Source organism: Hypomesus transpacificus, unplaced genomic scaffold, assembly GCF_021917145.1.
Source record: "Hypomesus transpacificus isolate Combined female unplaced genomic scaffold, fHypTra1 scaffold_319, whole genome shotgun sequence".
Taxonomy (NCBI): domain Eukaryota; kingdom Metazoa; phylum Chordata; class Actinopteri; order Osmeriformes; family Osmeridae; genus Hypomesus; species Hypomesus transpacificus.
In genome coordinates this window covers 62,638-78,548 of record NW_025813847.1, presented here as the reverse complement: position 1 = coordinate 78,548, position 15,911 = coordinate 62,638, and the positions used below count along the sequence as shown (strand labels likewise).

At 48.1% G+C, this 15,911-nt stretch overlaps 1 protein-coding gene across 1 annotated transcript; it reads right to left on the bottom strand.

The window, feature by feature from the left end:
• Nucleotides 1–399: 399 nt before the first annotated feature.
• On the bottom strand, nucleotides 400–15,233 carry ints3 (integrator complex subunit 3). Its single transcript, XM_047016158.1, has 29 exons — nucleotides 14,879–15,233; nucleotides 14,111–14,194; nucleotides 13,615–13,698; nucleotides 12,566–12,679; nucleotides 12,305–12,389; nucleotides 11,898–11,964; nucleotides 11,553–11,694; nucleotides 11,065–11,194; nucleotides 10,863–10,960; nucleotides 10,532–10,723; nucleotides 9,960–10,047; nucleotides 9,629–9,708; nucleotides 9,315–9,406; nucleotides 9,034–9,140; nucleotides 8,722–8,841; nucleotides 8,075–8,204; nucleotides 7,893–7,947; nucleotides 5,237–5,340; nucleotides 4,951–5,115; nucleotides 4,683–4,836; nucleotides 4,308–4,376; nucleotides 4,150–4,225; nucleotides 3,810–3,923; nucleotides 3,537–3,585; nucleotides 3,136–3,303; nucleotides 2,585–2,685; nucleotides 1,907–1,979; nucleotides 1,595–1,751; nucleotides 400–1,386 (listed from the first exon to the last, which is right to left on the bottom strand). The coding sequence occupies exons 1-29, from the start codon at nucleotides 14,960–14,962 to the stop codon at nucleotides 1,309–1,311; spliced, it is 3,060 nt and encodes a 1,019-aa protein (XP_046872114.1). The 5' UTR covers nucleotides 14,963–15,233; the 3' UTR covers nucleotides 400–1,308.
• Between the last annotated feature and the right edge of the window lie 678 nt (nucleotides 15,234–15,911).

Sequence of the window (15,911 nt, the reverse complement as noted above, 5' to 3'; positions counted from 1 at the left end):
ACAACCAGAGCAACAGAGTATGTGACGTATGTTAAGCACCGCATAGTTGTTGTCAACAGAACTAAACTACAAGCAGACTTGAAGTATGCTTGAAAAATGAATACAAACGATTTTTGCCGGTGTTGTAAAATTAATTTAAGACACACCAAAGAACCAAACCGCTGCTGGTCAGGATCTCCCCCAGAGCCCCAGACTGTGGAAGGCAGGAGGCGCAGGGCACACCAGGTATAGCTCATCTGGCTAACAACCCTCCATTGTGAACCTGCCACACAGCCAGGACATTGACACCTCGTGCTCAAACACAAACAATATATCTCAGGAAAGGAGCGCCACTTGAACAAACCTGGACATTGGACATAGAATCGCCACTCCCGTCTGCGTCTAATTCTCCAAAAACATCTCAACAAAGGTCTTTTTTAAGCCCTTTTTTATTAATATCATAATAATTTCACAGAGTTATGATCTTTTTTATGAAAATAGGTCAGTAGAAAGAAATTTCCATTAAAAAGTTCAGCAACTAATCCTCGAGTCCAACAGTCTTTATTCCTGCACCTCTGTACATGCCAACCATATGAAGGGGGGGAGGTTAAAATTAATCCAATGAGAGTCTACAGTCTCACGTCTGGCCAATCAGAGAACGGGAAGATGGGGCGGGAACAAGTTAAGCTTATCAACCAATCATTGGTAGTTGTGGAGTTGGGTGGGTGGGGGCGGGCTGGGCACGGGGCATTGGAGGAATCCTCTTCATCTCCTTAGTAACTCCAGAAACATCTTTTACACCTTTGAAAATAAACAGGAATAGTGTTGTTTGTTCTTCTGTTAAAATCTACTAGGCTGGGTGGTGGGGGGACAAGGTCTTGATGCTGGTTGGTTGTTGGGTCATGAATGGTGAAACTTCTCGCCATCTCCTCTAAGTGCAGTGTGATGAGCAGGCCACTAGGGGGCGTGAGAGGGCGACAACATCTTGCCCCGTATTCTACGTCTAGAGGAGTCCGGTCTTCCTCAAGGATAACAGTTCAGTTTGTCAGTGACACCACTGACATCTCTCCCGACCAATAAAGTCACACCACCAGGCAAAGCAGCCAATAAGCAGTGAGAACAGGGCGGGAGGGAGGAGTGTCTCCATGGCTCCAGCCAATGGCGATGAGAGTCCATGCGGAGGACTACCGGCCTTCCCTCCATAAGCCAGGGCGACTCTGGCGGTGCGGGAGTTCCTCAGTGGTTTGGAGAAGCTGATTGGCTGATGGTCCCGTCTCTCAAAGTGGTCACTATGGCAGCTGGGTGGTGGTTGGTGGGTTGGGATGTCACTCAGTCGCTGTCGGAGCCCACGGCTGACGAGCCTTTCCTCTTCCTCTTTGGAGGTTTGGGCTTGGAGTCTTCCTCTTCCTGAAGAACAAACACAATTCAACAATCAATAATAGATAAATCAACACATCAATCAATTACATGAATCCATGCAGCTGTCTGTTAATACCTCAAACAATATTTATATTGATCAATAAATCCATGAACGGATCCATACATTGGTCAAGATCAATGCATCAATCAGGAAAGGAACAGGAAAATAGTTTGATGTAGACAGGAAGTGACGTACGGAGGCAGTGCTGGAGGCGCTCTCCTCCTCGTTGCTGGCAGGCGGGGCCGCCCCCTTGCGTGACCGTGGCGACGTGGCAGGCGCCTTGCGACGCGATTTCTGAGGTTTGGATGACGCCTCCTCGTACTCCTCAGCCAATGAGAACAGGTCGCTGAACCTGGTAGGCGGGGAGATGGAAGGGATACAGCAATCGCAACGATGTACGTGATAGGCTGTATGTGTGTGCATGTAGCAAGTGTGTCAGGGTGTGATGTGTGTGTGCTCAATAATGGATGGTGTGTGTGTGTGTGTCTGCGTGCGTGTGTGTCTCACCTCATCTTGTGTGTCTCGTCACAGCTGGCCTGTACATGCTGCAGAGCTTGGAGGATGGGGGTCTGGGTGAAAACTGGAAACACACACACATACACACAAAGTTAACAATATTGCATTTACATTGATTTTAGCAGACGCTTTTATCCAAAGCGACTTCTAAGAGAGAGCTTTACAAAAGTGCATAGGTCAATGATCATAAACAACGAGACCCAAAAACATTGTGGGTAGCCAAAACATGAAGCATACATTGTGAAATGCAAATAAGTGCCAATGGGAAGAAACTTAAGAGCATGTAGTTAGACAAGTTACAATTAAACAACATGAACCTCAGGCATACAGTCTTTTGATGTGTGTGTGTGTGAATGTGTGTGCTAGTGAACGAGTGCTGTCTGCATGTGTACTTGTTTTGTGTCTTGTGAGAATGAGAGTGTGAGTGAGTGTGTTTGTTATAGTGTGGGTTTGACTGTGTGTTGGAGAGATTGTGTTGGTCAGAGTGTGTGTGTGTGTGTGAGAGAGAGCATGTGTTAGTGAGAGAGAGGGTGTGTGTGTCTGTGTGTGTGAGAGCGAGCATGTGTTAGTGAGCGTGTGTGTGTGAGAGAGCATGTGTTAGTGAGAGAGCATGTGTTAGTGAGAGAGAGAGAGAGAGACAGAGAATGTGTGTGTGTGTTTGTGTCTCACAGCTGTTCTTGGTGTTGCTCAGGTTGAGTCTCAGGTTGTCCATGTGTTCCAGGATCTGCTCCAGGGTGAGCTGGGCCAGCTTGCTACTGGAGCTGCGCAGACTGGAGGGAGGAGGGGAGGAGGAAGGGAGAGGGGAAGACAAGGGGGGGGGGAGAGAAAAGGGGGGAGGAGAGGAAGAATAAAATAACAAATAAATTAATTGGGTGTGGCGTTAGCAGGGCAGGGTGTGGCGTTAGCAGGGCAGGGTGTGTTGTTAGCAGGGCAGGGTGTGGCGTCAGCAGGGCAGGGTGTGGTGTTAGCAGGGCAGGGTGTGTTGTTACCAGGGCAGGGTGTGGCGTCAGCAGGGCAGGGTGTGGTGTTAGCAGGGCAGGGTGTGTTGTTACCAGGGCAGGGTGTGGCGTCAGCAGGGCAGGGTGTGGTGTTACAGGGGCAGGGTGTGGTGTTACAGGGGCAGGGTGTGGTGTTACAGGGGCAGGGTGTGTTGTTAGCAGGGCAGGGTGTGGTGTTACAGGGGCAGGGTGTGGCGTCAGCGGGGCAGACTGTGTTCCTACCTCTGGCGTTTGCGGGGCAGGTTGTTGTTCTTGATGAGCAGGGCCTTGATGTGCTCCCCCAGCACGTCGTCGTGCTTGGCCGCCCAGTGGCGCAGGATGCTGGTGGTGAACTGGTCCTCCGGGTGGCACGGCCTGCTCAGGACCATCTTCACCATCTCCTCACTGGGTCTGGGGGGAGGGGGAGGTAAGAAGGAGAGGAGAGAGAGGCAAAAAGGAGAGTAGGGGAGGAGAGGAGAAGGCGGGAGTGAAGGAGAGAGAGGAGGGGAGGAGACGGTGTGAACAGATGGAGTTGGGGAGAACAGGGGAAGATCAGAGAGTGCAAACAGATGGTGCAGAATGGCCTGGCTGGGAGAATGGCCATCCGGTCAGGGTGTCGCCGTGTGATGATGTCGTCCACCTACTTCTCCCTCCTCAGCTGTAGCAGCAGACAGGACAGAGCCTCAGGGTGTTCTGGAAAGAGGGGGGGGGGAGAAAGGGAGAGGAGAGGAAGGATGAATTCACTTCACGGCAAGACAGAAATCATTACGAGTCAGGCTCCATCTAGGACGACTGAGGATTCTGGAACTCCTGGTTCTACACACAAACAGACACGCGGTAAATCCTTCCATTTCTCACACAGGTCCTTCCAACAGATCATATGGTGGATCATTTCCTATGTGTGTGTGTGTGCGTACCTTTGTATTTGAGGTGCTGCAGGATGGGGATGATGGTCTCTAGAGGGATGCTGTGAGCCAGGAACAGCTGCCAGGTGCTGTACTGTTCAAACGTCTCCCAGTCCAGAGACTGAACTGTAGACAGACAGACACACACACAGCGTTACACACAACCATACATCCTTATCATACAGCCTACCTGTGGGAGATATTGTGAGCGTGTTCATGTGTGTGTGAGAATGTGTGCACATGTGTGTGTGTACATATGAGAAAGTATGTGTGTGCGGATGAGTAAGTATGTGTATGTGTCTATGAGTGTACGCGTGTGAGTGTGCGTATTGGGTGTGTAAGTGTTACTAACTCAGGATGTTGAGGACAGAGTCCTTGCGAAACATGACCAGGTTCCCCATCATCACGTGACACATCAGCTCCTGCAGCTGGGACAACAACAACACACTGTCAACAACAACAACCACCACAACATGACAGTCGCAGTGTGTGTATGTGTGCTCGTGGTACCTGTGTGGAGTCGATGACGGCTACGATCATGTTCAGCAACTCTCCACTGCGCAGTGTCTCATCTGGGAACTGGAAACACAACGAGAGCAACATCACATGGAGGGAGTGTGTGTGTTCCTCAGAGTAGATGGAGGGTGTGTGTGTGTTAGTACCTCAGAGTAGATGGAGGGCGTGTGTGTGTGTACCTCAGAGTAGATGGAGGGGGAGTGTGTGTGTGTGTGTGTGTACCTCAGAGTAGATGGAGGGTGTGTGTGTGTGTGTGTGTGTACCTCAGAGTAGATGGAGGGTGTGTTTGTGTGTGTGTGACTACCTCAGAGTAGATGGAGGGTGTGTTTGTGTGTGTGTGTGTGTGTGTGTGTGTGTGTGTGTGAGTACCTCAGAGTAGATGGAGGGGGTGAGGTAGCAGAGCAGCCTGATGTCGTCCTCCTGACAGGCCTTCATGTCCATCATCAGGCAGGTGTGCAGGTCTCCCAGAGCTGTGGCCTGGGCAAACGACTCGTACAGACTCATCTTCCCCAGAGCCGCTTTACTGAGGTGGGGGGGAGAGGGGGGGGGGGGTCAGAGCTGGAGTATTGTAGATGTACTGTTGCAGTATTACAGTAACGGTGGAGTATTATTGCTCCAGTAATGTGTGTGTGTGTACCTGGCCTTGAGGTAGTACAGCAGGTGGTAGCCTATCTTGGGCTGTTTCTGGTACAACTCCGACAGCATGTCCAGCAGCACGGAGAAGCGCGTGTTCTCCTCCTGCATCTGACACAGGTTCCTGAACACCAGACACACGGGCTTACACACAGACTCATCCAGGGACCTGCACACACACACACACACACACACACACACAGAGACAAAGTTTAGTCAGTTACTTTGAGGATGTTGACCCCTTCTCCATATTCATCACACACACACACACCCCCACCCTCCACACGTACTCCTCAGTGATCTCGTCAGGCAGCACGTCTCCCCTGAAGTGACTCTTGAAGAGGTCAGCCAGACAGGAGGCCAGTGTGGACATCTGCTCTGAGTCAAAGTCCTCCTGGAGGGGGGGGGGGGGGGGGGGGGGGGGGGGGGGGGGGGGGTGGAGAGGGGGGGGGGGGGGGGTGGAGAGGGACGGACAGACGGGTGAGAGAGAGCAGGGCGAGAGGGATGGGAGAGAGAGAGGGGATAGAAGGGGAAGGGTGAAGAGAGAGAGGTGGGAGAGATGGAAAGACACAGAAATACAGGATGAAGAAGCAACTTACAAGCCTGGCTCTACCCTCCTACGTACTACCGCTCAATTTTCATTTTGCTTCTATACTGCGTCTGGGCTTTAGGTATATACAGTGCCCTCCAAAAGTATTGGAACAGTGAGGCCAATTCCTTTATTTTTGCTGTAGACTGAAAACATTTGGGCTTGACATCAAACGATGAATGTGAAACCAGAGATCAACGTTTCAGCTTTTATTTCCAGGTATTTACATCAGGATCTGATGCACAAATTAGAAAATATCACCTTTTTGTTCGAACCCACCCATTTGTCACGTGAGCAAAAGTATTGGAACATGTGACTGACAGGTGTGTTTTGTTGCCCAGGTGTGTCCTATTACATACATTATTCAATCAATAAATACCACTGAATGTCTACACTCAGGTTCAGATTGGGTAAGATAGGTTTTGTCTATGCAGACTGTATTCAGAGGTGAAAACAACATGAAAACCAGAGCGCTGTCTTTGGGTGAAAAACAAGCAATTGTGAGTCTTAGAGAAGATGGAAAATCAATCAGAGCCATTGCAGAAACATTGGCCATAGCCAGTACAACCATTTGGAATGTCCTGAAGAAGAAGAAAACTACTGGTGTACTAAGTAACAGACGTCGAACAGGTAGACCAAGGAAAACATCAGCAGTTGATGACAGAAACATTGTGAGAGCTGTAAAGAAAGACCCTAAAACAACTGTTAGTGAGATCAGCAACAACCTCCAGATGGCAGGAGTGAAGGTATCACTATCTACTGTTCGCAGAAGACTTCATGAACAAAAGTACAAGGGCTACACCAGAAGATGCAAACCACTCATTAGCAAGAAGAATAGGAAGGCCAGGCTGGAATTTGCCAAAAAGTACAGAGATGAACCTCAAAAATTCTGGGACAAAGTTTTATGGACTGATGAGACAAAGATTAACTTTTACCAAAGTGATGGAAAGGCTAAAGTTTGGAGAAAGAAAGGAACTGCTCATGATCCCAAACACACAAGCTCATCTGTGAAACACGGTGGAGGTAATGTCATGGCTTGGGCTTGCATGGCTTCTTCTGGGACGGGCTCATTAATCTTCATTGAGGATGTAACACATGATGGCAGCAGCAAAATGAACTCGGAAGTCTACAGAAACATTTTGTCTGCCAATTTAAGGAAAGATGCAACCAAACTGATTGGCAGAGCCTTCATCATGCAGCAAGATAACGACCCAAAACACACTGCCAAAACAACAAAGGAGTTCATCAGGGGCAAGAAATGAAAGGTATTAGACTGGCCAAGTCAATCTCCAGACTTAAACCCTATAGAGCATGCATTTTACCTGCTTAAGAGGAGACTGAAGGGAAGAACCCCACAAAACAAACAACAACTGAAAGCGGCTGCAGTGAAAGCCTGGGAAAGCATCAAAAAGGAAGAATGCAAAAGTTTGGTGACGTCAATGGGTCACAGACTTGCTGCAGTTATTGAAAGCAAAGGATTTGCAACTAAATATTAAGTCTTATTCACTTAAATATGTTTTAAGTATATCTGTTCCAATACTTTTGATCACATGACAAATGGGTGGATTCAAACAAAATGTGATATTTTCTTAGTTGTGCATCAGATCCTGATGTAAATACCTGGAAATAAAAGCTGAAACGTTGATCTCTGGTCTCACGTTCATTATTTGATGTCAAGCCCAAATGTTTTCAGTCTACAGCAAAAATAAAGGAATTCGCCTCACTGTTCCAATACTTTTGGAGGGCACTGTAAGTCAGATGTCTCCAGTAAACCTTTTACCAGTCCAATCAGCGAGCAGAGGGAGTGGCTGACAACGATGACGTTCATGTGCGCTAGTTTGAGTTGTAGTTCCGTAATGGTGGCGGAGAAAGATGCGAGCGAAGTCTTTCGGTCCGTTGTGACAACGCTGCCGAACATCCAGACGTTAAAGCCGGAGCAAGAACAATCTTTGATCCCCACGGGGTTCGTTTGATTTTCCAGCTAGCTCCGTTAGTGGTGAAGGAGTTGGCTAAGGCGAACGCTAGCGATTGGTTATGCCAGATCCAGAGTGGCTCTGGGCAGACCCAATAGTACCCGCCTTCAAGGAAGTTAACGCTTGTCAATGGAGCGAGCCCAGACTCTCTGTACAAATGCAATGCACGAGAGTCTGGTTAGGACCAGGCTAGCATCTTAAACCATCAGAATCATCCTGTTCATATTAGTACATATTCATATGTAATTAGATGATTACATGTTACATGAATATGAATAATCGTCTTTACTAGTATATTCCGATCATCTGTACTATTTAAGACTTGATGACTGAATGTGAGTGATGGCTGTGAGTGTGAACATAGGGAGTAGCATCATCTCTCACCTCTAGGATCAGGTCCACAATCTCCTGCATCACCTCACACTGAGTCTCAGTGTCACTGGGGGGAGAGGATCACCATCATTCATCTGGACTGTGTGAGTGTCTCTGTGTGTGTGTGTGTGTGTGTGTGCGTCTGTGTGTGTCTCTGTGTCTGTGTGTGTGTATAAATAAATATGTCCACAGACCTTCCTTTCTGCAGCTGCAACACCTTCTCCTTCATCGTGTCGTCCAATTGGTCCAAATAGGGCGTGATGTCGACAGGCTCCTCTATTATGGCCTCTTTGATAGGATGGAACCTGAACTCTCGCTTTTTACCTGCAGGGTCAAAGATCAGAGAAATTGTTCAGCCAGTCAACACACTATTCGTTATGTCTACTCGGTTAAAGAATAGGTCTATTCACAACATTCTATCAAACTATTGTAGAACCTTTATGACCATTTAGTTCCTGAGGTGCCTTATTAAAAGAAAAGTAGGCCAAATTATTTCTGGCAAAAAAGCGTTTTTCCTCCTATAAACATGCTGTGTAAGCTAATGAGGCCCTCTGACAGTTGTTATAGTTGAGGGGACAGCACAGACAGCTCAGTGCCAGTGGAATGTCAATTTCAAATTTTTGGAGTGGCCCGCTACTTTCCAGCCAATAATGTTCCAGCAATTCTGTTCCAGCTAATCGCCGGCAGGTGTTCCTTCCTTGATTTATTTTGTGAAACCGCTGTCAATCAAACTTGAGCAGAAGGAAAGCACGGAAGTTCAGACAAGAATTGGTCGTGCCTTTTTTCATTATTCACCTATTGCAGCTTGAACTGAAAAGGGGGATTAGGGGTAATGTAGTACCTTTGTTGCTGATTTCTTCCTCATCGTCACTAAAGGCCGCCTCCGTGGTGTCATAACAACCGTCCTCCTTGTCGAGGACGTGGTTGTCCATCTCCAGGGAGACGGACTCCTCCATTTTAACTGCCGAGGATAAAAGGGACATTCCGCTCATTATGTGGCCTGCTACAGTCTCAATCTGCAGATGTGTGTGTGCAAGTTTTTGAACTGTTCATTGGGACTGTGTGCGAATGTGTCTCTGCTGGGTCTGTGTGTATATGTGGTTGTGTGTGTGTATGCGTGTGTATATATGTGTGTGTGTATATGTGTGTGTACCTTCTGTCGGGGGCGAGGGTGAGCTGCAGAACTCAGGGAAGCGTTCTCTCAGCATGGAGCGAAGCTCCCGGTCCAGTTTAGGATTATCAAACAGAGGAGCTAGATGACTGGAGGAGAGGAGAGGAGGAAGAGAGAGGAGAAGGAGAGAGTAAAGGAGGAGAGGAGAGAGTTGAGAGACGGTAGAGGAGAGGACAGGTAGTAAATTATTATAGAACAACTGCAACAACAATAAAAGCCTCAATGTATTTCCCTGAGGACGTGCCAGGGTGTGTGTGACTTACGCCAACACTCTCTTCTCCATGATGAAGTTGAGCGAGTTGAAGACTCCCTGTCGCACCTGCACCTCCAGAGGAGGGAAGAAGTGAAGGATGATCTGGGGAGAGAGAGAAATGGAGAGATGAGGCAGGACAGAGAAGGAGGGAGTACAGAGAGAGAGTGAGACAGAGTAGGGGAGAGCGGGAGATAGAGAGAAAGAGAGGGAGGAGGTAGACAGAAAGACAGGGAGGAGGAAGGGGGCAGAGAGAGAGAGGAGAGAAAATCTTTGAAGGCAAATTCATTGAGTGTGTATGTGTGTGTGTGTGTGTGTGTGTCTTACCCGACACATAAAGTCCAGCAGAGTAGCAGTGATGGCTGGATGAGGCTTCATAGAGTGGTGCATTACCAAGATAGCAGGCTCTGCAGAGAGGGAGGGAGGGGTTTACTATGCACTTGCACTAATAATGTATTATATATGTTGCATACTAGTTATAATATAATAGTTATTTCCAGTAATATTGTGTATTTATATCATTGTGGTACTCTAGGGATTTTTTTGTGATGACATTGAGTTGTTATTGTCATATTGTAGTGGTGTTGTAGCTGTGGTAGTGATGCCCCAGTGATATTGTCGTGATGTTGGTGTTATGCTCGCGACACTGTAGTCTCACCTATGTTCATGATGCTGTCCTTCTCTGGGCTGAAGAAGAGCCAGTCATAGAACAGAGCCAGCTTAGCATTAGAGGCAGCAACATTAGACTGGAGAGGAGGAGAGAGTAGGAGAGGAAAGAGGAAGGGAGGGAGAGAATGTGGTTAGGCCTGTTCTTCTGAAATCGCATCCTTATTCTTTCAGCACGTTTTGCAGCTGCCCTTACAAAGTACCTACTGTTGCAGGCAGCATCCAAGCAATTGGGACACACTACTTCATCATGACATTGTGCCTTGAATTGGATTGCCCCTGTCACAGTTTGTAGCACAAAGCTGACCAGCGACGGGCATACTGTTGGAGGGCAACCAAAGCTTTGCTGCTGTGTGTGTTATATCTGTTATCGTGTCTGTTGTCGTGTCTGTTGTAGAACATACCGTTTTTTTTGGCATTGTGGTAACCAGCCACACAATGATGATGACACTATGTCTTGGGACATTCAATATATTGTTCTGGCATACTAAATAGTATGGTAGTATGGGTGTATGCACGAGGTTGACGACAACAACAACGTAGGTCACAAGCCCCGCCCCTTACCGTGCAGGTCGTGAGCAACCAGCCAATGATAGCCCAGCGTGGCAGGATGTCAGAGCTCAACACCTCATTGGACGGATGGACCACGCCGCAGATGTAGCGAATGAGATCACAACGCAGTGATTGGCTCTCGGCCGTGGACAGGTACTGTCGCTGGAACCAATCCTGATAGCGTTTCTGCTGGCCAAACCTCACCTGGGGGGGATGTGAATAAAGTAAAAAAAAGAAATGAGGGAAAGTATGACTGTGTGTAAGTGTGAGGAAGTGAGTAAATTAATGTGAGTGTGTGTGTGTGTGTGTGTCTATGTGAGCGTGGGTCTGTGTGTGCGTGTACCCTGGAGGTCATGAAGAGCAGCTTGGTCTCCATGTCTGGAGTCAGACGACACGCAAGGAACTTTCTAGAAGTCCTGGCTGTTAGCAACTGAAGAAGACCTGGAGGAGAGAGAGGAGAGTCACACTAGGGTCTGTCTATCTCGCTGTCATTTTTTTAATTCTTTACGCCCGCCCGCACGCACGCACACACACACACACGGTACCAGTGTACTGGGGGCTGAGGTTCTGGGGGGTGTGGAGCAGATCTCTCCACAGCAGGTCCATCTCTGGTATCCTAGCAACGATCTGCAACAGCCTCACCAAGTCTCTGCCGATGATTACACATTCCATGAACTAGAGGGAGAGGGGGGGGGGGGGGGAGGTGAGAAGATGGAGGAAGAAGGGGGGGGGGGTTGAGGGGGAGAGCAGGGGAGGAGGAGGATGCTTCATTTTAATAACATATAATTAATTCAGTAACAGAGTGTAGTCCACATCCCCTCCTCCCCTCTTCCCCTCCAGCCCCCCTCCCTCTTCGCGCAGCATGCTGATGCAGTAGTCCACATCCTCCCTCCCTCCTCCCTCCTCTCCCCACCTTGTCTCTCAGCATGCTGATGCAGTAGTCCACATCCTCCCTCCCTCCTCCCTCCTCTCCCCACATTGTCTCTCAGCATGCTGATACAGTAGTCCACATCCTCCCTCCCCCTCTCCCCACCTTGTCTCTCAGCATGCTGATGCAGTAGTCCACTTCCTTCTGTCTCAGGGTGAGCAGGCCGGGGGTTCCGTGGTCGACGATGAGGCGCAGGTACGTGTAGACGGACATGGCTATTAGCATCCCGCTCTTCAACACCCACTCCCTGAGGGGCGGGATGGGAAGTTGGACAGGAAGGAGGGAAGGGGAGACGGAGAGAGGGGTGGGTGGGTGATAAGAGAGGAGGGAGGGAGGCAGTGCAGATGGAAGGAAAAGTGGCAGAGAGTTAAGAAGAAGAGAGTAACATTCAAAAGCACATATTAACTATGCTCACCCTCCACCAGATACAGGTAATAGAAAAGTACTCACTTTTGATCCACCAGGATTTCCAGAACATTTTCAGCTAGCCAAATGTTCTTGGGAGTGATGTCTCCACCTACACACACACGTAAGGATAAAACAGGTGATTGATTGATCACATTATTGGAGATTATTTTTTTAGATACAGCAGAAGCCTAGTTCTGATTGGCAGACTGGTTGATTAACTGAAAGACTTCATGACTGGCTCACTAGCCTATTGGCTGACCAGTTGTCTAGCTTGGAGACTGGATGTCTAGCTAACAGTCAGGTTGACTGACTCACTCACTAACTGACTGGCTAGTTGACTGGGTCACTAGCTTACTGGATGACTGTTGTTGGCTGGATGACTGACCGACTGGTTCACTGGCAGGCTGAGTAACTGACAGTCTGGTTCACTGATTGGTTGACTGGCTGACCTGCTATTTGCTTCATAAGCGTCATGAGCACCCCGTCTGCTCCGATCACACCTGTCTTCACCAGCTCCCGCACCAGCCACACCAACTAGAGGAGGGAAGGGAGGGAGAGAGAGAACAAGTCTATTACACAACATTAGCATCCAAGCTGATGTTGGGCTAGGTGTATTAACTACGTGTTGCAACATGAGCATCTAAGACAACTTGGTCCAGAGTATTTAGCGAACATTAGCGTCTATGCTAACGATGGGCTAGGTGTATTACCTGAGTGCGGCAGACGTCCTGCAGCTTGAGGAACTTCTCCATGAGAATCTGGTTGATTTTCACCAGGATCACGCTCATTCCGTCTCTGTTGACCAGCGTCAGGTCTCTGTAACACTGGACGGACAGACAGACAGGTTCTGTAACACTGGACGGACAGACAGACAGGCCTCAGTAACACTGGACGGACAGACAGGCCTCAGTAACACTGGACAGACAGACAGGCCTCAGTAACACTGGACGGACAGACAGGCCTCAGTAACACTGGACAGACAGACAGGCCTCAGTAACACTGGACGGACAGACAGGCCTCAGTAACACTGGACGGACAGACAGGCTCAGTAACACTGGACAGACAGACAGGCCTCAGTAACACTGGACAGACAGACAGGCCTCAGTAACACTGGACAGACAGACAGGCCTCAGTAACACTGGACGAACAGACAGGCCTCAGCAACACTTGACAGACAGACAGGCCTCAGTAACACTGGACGGACAGACAGGCCTCAGTAACACTGGACAGACGGAAAGGCCTCAGAAACACTGGACAGACAGACAAGGCAAACTCGATCATGAGAGTGATCGTAATGAGGGATGATAATGAGAGTGACGATAAGTGATTTCAATGACAGTTATGATAATGAAAAAGATCATAATGAGAGTGATGATGAGGTTAATGATACTGAGTTGATGATAATGAGAGTAATAATATTGACTAGATTATAGTGAGAGTGATGATAATGCTGTAGATGGTAGTGAGAGTGATGATAATGTTGTAGATGGTAGTGAGTTATGATAATGACTGATGATAATGCTGTAAATGGTAGTGAGAGTGATGATAATGCTGTACATGGTATTGAGTGATGATAGCGAGAGTGACAATAATGCTGTAGATGTTAGTGAGGGTGACGATAATGCTGTAGATGGTAGAGAGAGTGAAGATAATGCTGTAGATGGTATTGAGAATGATGGTAGTGAGAGTGATGATAATGCTGTGGGTGGTAGTGAGAGTGATGATAATGCTGTGGGTGGTAGTGAGGACGGGCTCCTACCCTCTGGGCCTGGGACGGCTCTGTGAGTAGCAGAGCGAAGAGGCCCAGACACACCTCCTCATGCTGCTGGGGACCCTTACACACCTGCAGGAGACAGGGAGGACAGGAGGAGGACGACAGGAAGGAGGAGGAGAGAGGTAGGAGGAGACAGGGAAAGAGACGGAAGGAAAGGAGGATGGAAGGATGGAGAGGATAGGGAGTAAAGGAAAAGGGGAGGAGCAGCAGGTGAGAGGTAAGAGTAGAGAAGGGAGAAGGAGAGGAGGGAGGAAGAAGTGGGAGGAGAGGGGAAGGATTAGGAGGAAGGAAAACAAGTGAGGAAAAGAGGTCGAAGATGGAACAGAACAAGACCGTTGTTTTACAACTTTCCAGATGTAGGCAGTGGGTAAAGTCAGTCAGCCTCCATCCATACCAACATCAACTACGGGGACAACCAACTCTACTTCCTGTCTGCGTGACAGCTAATGCCACCGCAGGTGACATCATCACGGGGACTCACGTTGGCGGTGATGGCGTCATTGGCCTCTCGTTCTGAAAGGCCAACGGTTAACGCGGTGACGATCCCCACACACCTCTCCAATCGCTGACAAAGAAGAGAATGTAAGCATGTGTCATTCAAACACACGCACACAAACATACACACAGACAAATTACACACTCAGCATCACTGAAGAGACACAGACCAATCAATCATAGCCATGTATGCACGCAGTAGATATGAATATGCAAATCTGAGACATAGACAAGTGACATGTGACAGACAAGAACTATCAAGAGAAAAGACAGGGTGGAACAAAACAGTGCAGAGCCACAACTCTTCACGAAGAGCGAGTGGAAGATTGTGAAGAAACAGCTCTATGAACGAGTCTGTGTCACAAGATAGAAAGATAATTATCTGTATTGACATGGGAACGAGGATCATTGCGCATGTGCGTTGGTTAGTGCCTCGTCCATATGTTTACTTGCAACCCAGATAGCATGCTATGCTACGTGAAGTTCTGGTGAAATACCGTTAGTGTTCAACAACGTAATTAAAAGCTAACATGCCGTATAAACGTACAAGAACCAGGCTAATAAATGCATTACATATCTCTGACCAGAAACTTGGCCAATGCACGTTAGCTAACTAGCTTTCAACATGCAACCTTCCTTCTATAAAATGGTTCCGTGTCTTTGTATTCGTTGATTTGATTTCGTATTCAGGAAACTGAGAAAGGGTGATTAAGCCAGCAAGCTAGCTACACTCTTGACTGTCGTCTTGCCCTACCTCCTCCAGTTCATCTTTCGCATCAAGAGTCGTGGACACCAGCAGCCGACCCTGCGGTTTCCCCTTCGCCGGTGAAGTCTCCATCACCTCCCGCCTCGCTTCGTCTCGCCCCAGAGGACTTGAGGGCTTAGACTCGGGGGTTCGGGGTATATTCAAAAAGATTTTTTCGTATTAATAGCGTGCCTCATACACCTCTCAGTGCTTCACACTCTCCCTGCAGGCTCTTCGTCAGGCACTGTGTATTATTTTTTACTTGGTTCGACCACCGTTCACTCTCTCTGGTGCTTTCGCCAGTGTCCGAATAAAACAAACTAACTTCCGGAGGGCATGGTGGCCTGGCGGAAGTATTCGCTCCGAAAGAAAGGAGAAGGGCGGGTTCACCGAAGGCTTTTTGACCAATTATTTACCCGATAAGTTTGAGTGACGCGCATGGAGTATTTTTTCCACTAATGGTACATAAAAGAAGATCAGCCAATGAGAGCTTGCGAAGAAGAGCGAGACCCTTTCAGGAATCTGCCGCGTAGGTTATGCAATAGTGATGGGAAGTTCGGTTCTTTTTACTGATTCGGTTCTTTGAATCTCGTTCAGTAAAATGAACGAATCTTTTTTCGAGTCATTTGTTCATTTCGAGGGGGGGGGGGGGGGGGGGGGGGGGGGGGGGTTGGGGGCTATACGTCCACTGCACTGTAGGTTAGTGCATGACATGTGCACCAGCAAATACTATTTCAAAATAAATTCCTGCATTAAAATAATGTATCATGAGTTTGTATTGTTTGTTCATGTATTATCACACTAGCATTTAATTATCACGTCAAACAATTACACTGCACTAAACTGTAAGTGTAAATGTAAAGTGAAAATAACAAAACCAGTCAGTATGATGACTTGAGCGAATATCATTCATTCACGTCTTACTAAAACAGCGGCCACGCGAAAGGGAATAAGGAAACTGTTTCCTCTACTAAAAAATACAATGCGGGTCATGTGAAAAAAGGATCCAAAGACTCGTAGAAAGACGGAGTCGGGGAAGGAA

What these genes read in the sequence shown, in the direction of transcription:
- ints3 (XM_047016158.1), bottom strand. Translation starts at nt 14,962, where the DNA reads ATGGAGACTTCACCGGCGAAGGGGAAACCGCAGGGTCGGCTGCTGGTG. An exon ending in GCAGCACCTCAAATACAAAG is followed by an intron (nt 3,586 to 3,809) that starts GTACGCACACAC and finishes CCCTCTTTCCAG; the next exon opens with AACACCCTGAGGCTCTGTCC. An exon ending in GCGCCTCCAGCACTGCCTCC is followed by an intron (nt 1,387 to 1,594) that starts GTACGTCACTTC and finishes TTTGTTCTTCAG; the next exon opens with GAAGAGGAAGACTCCAAGCC.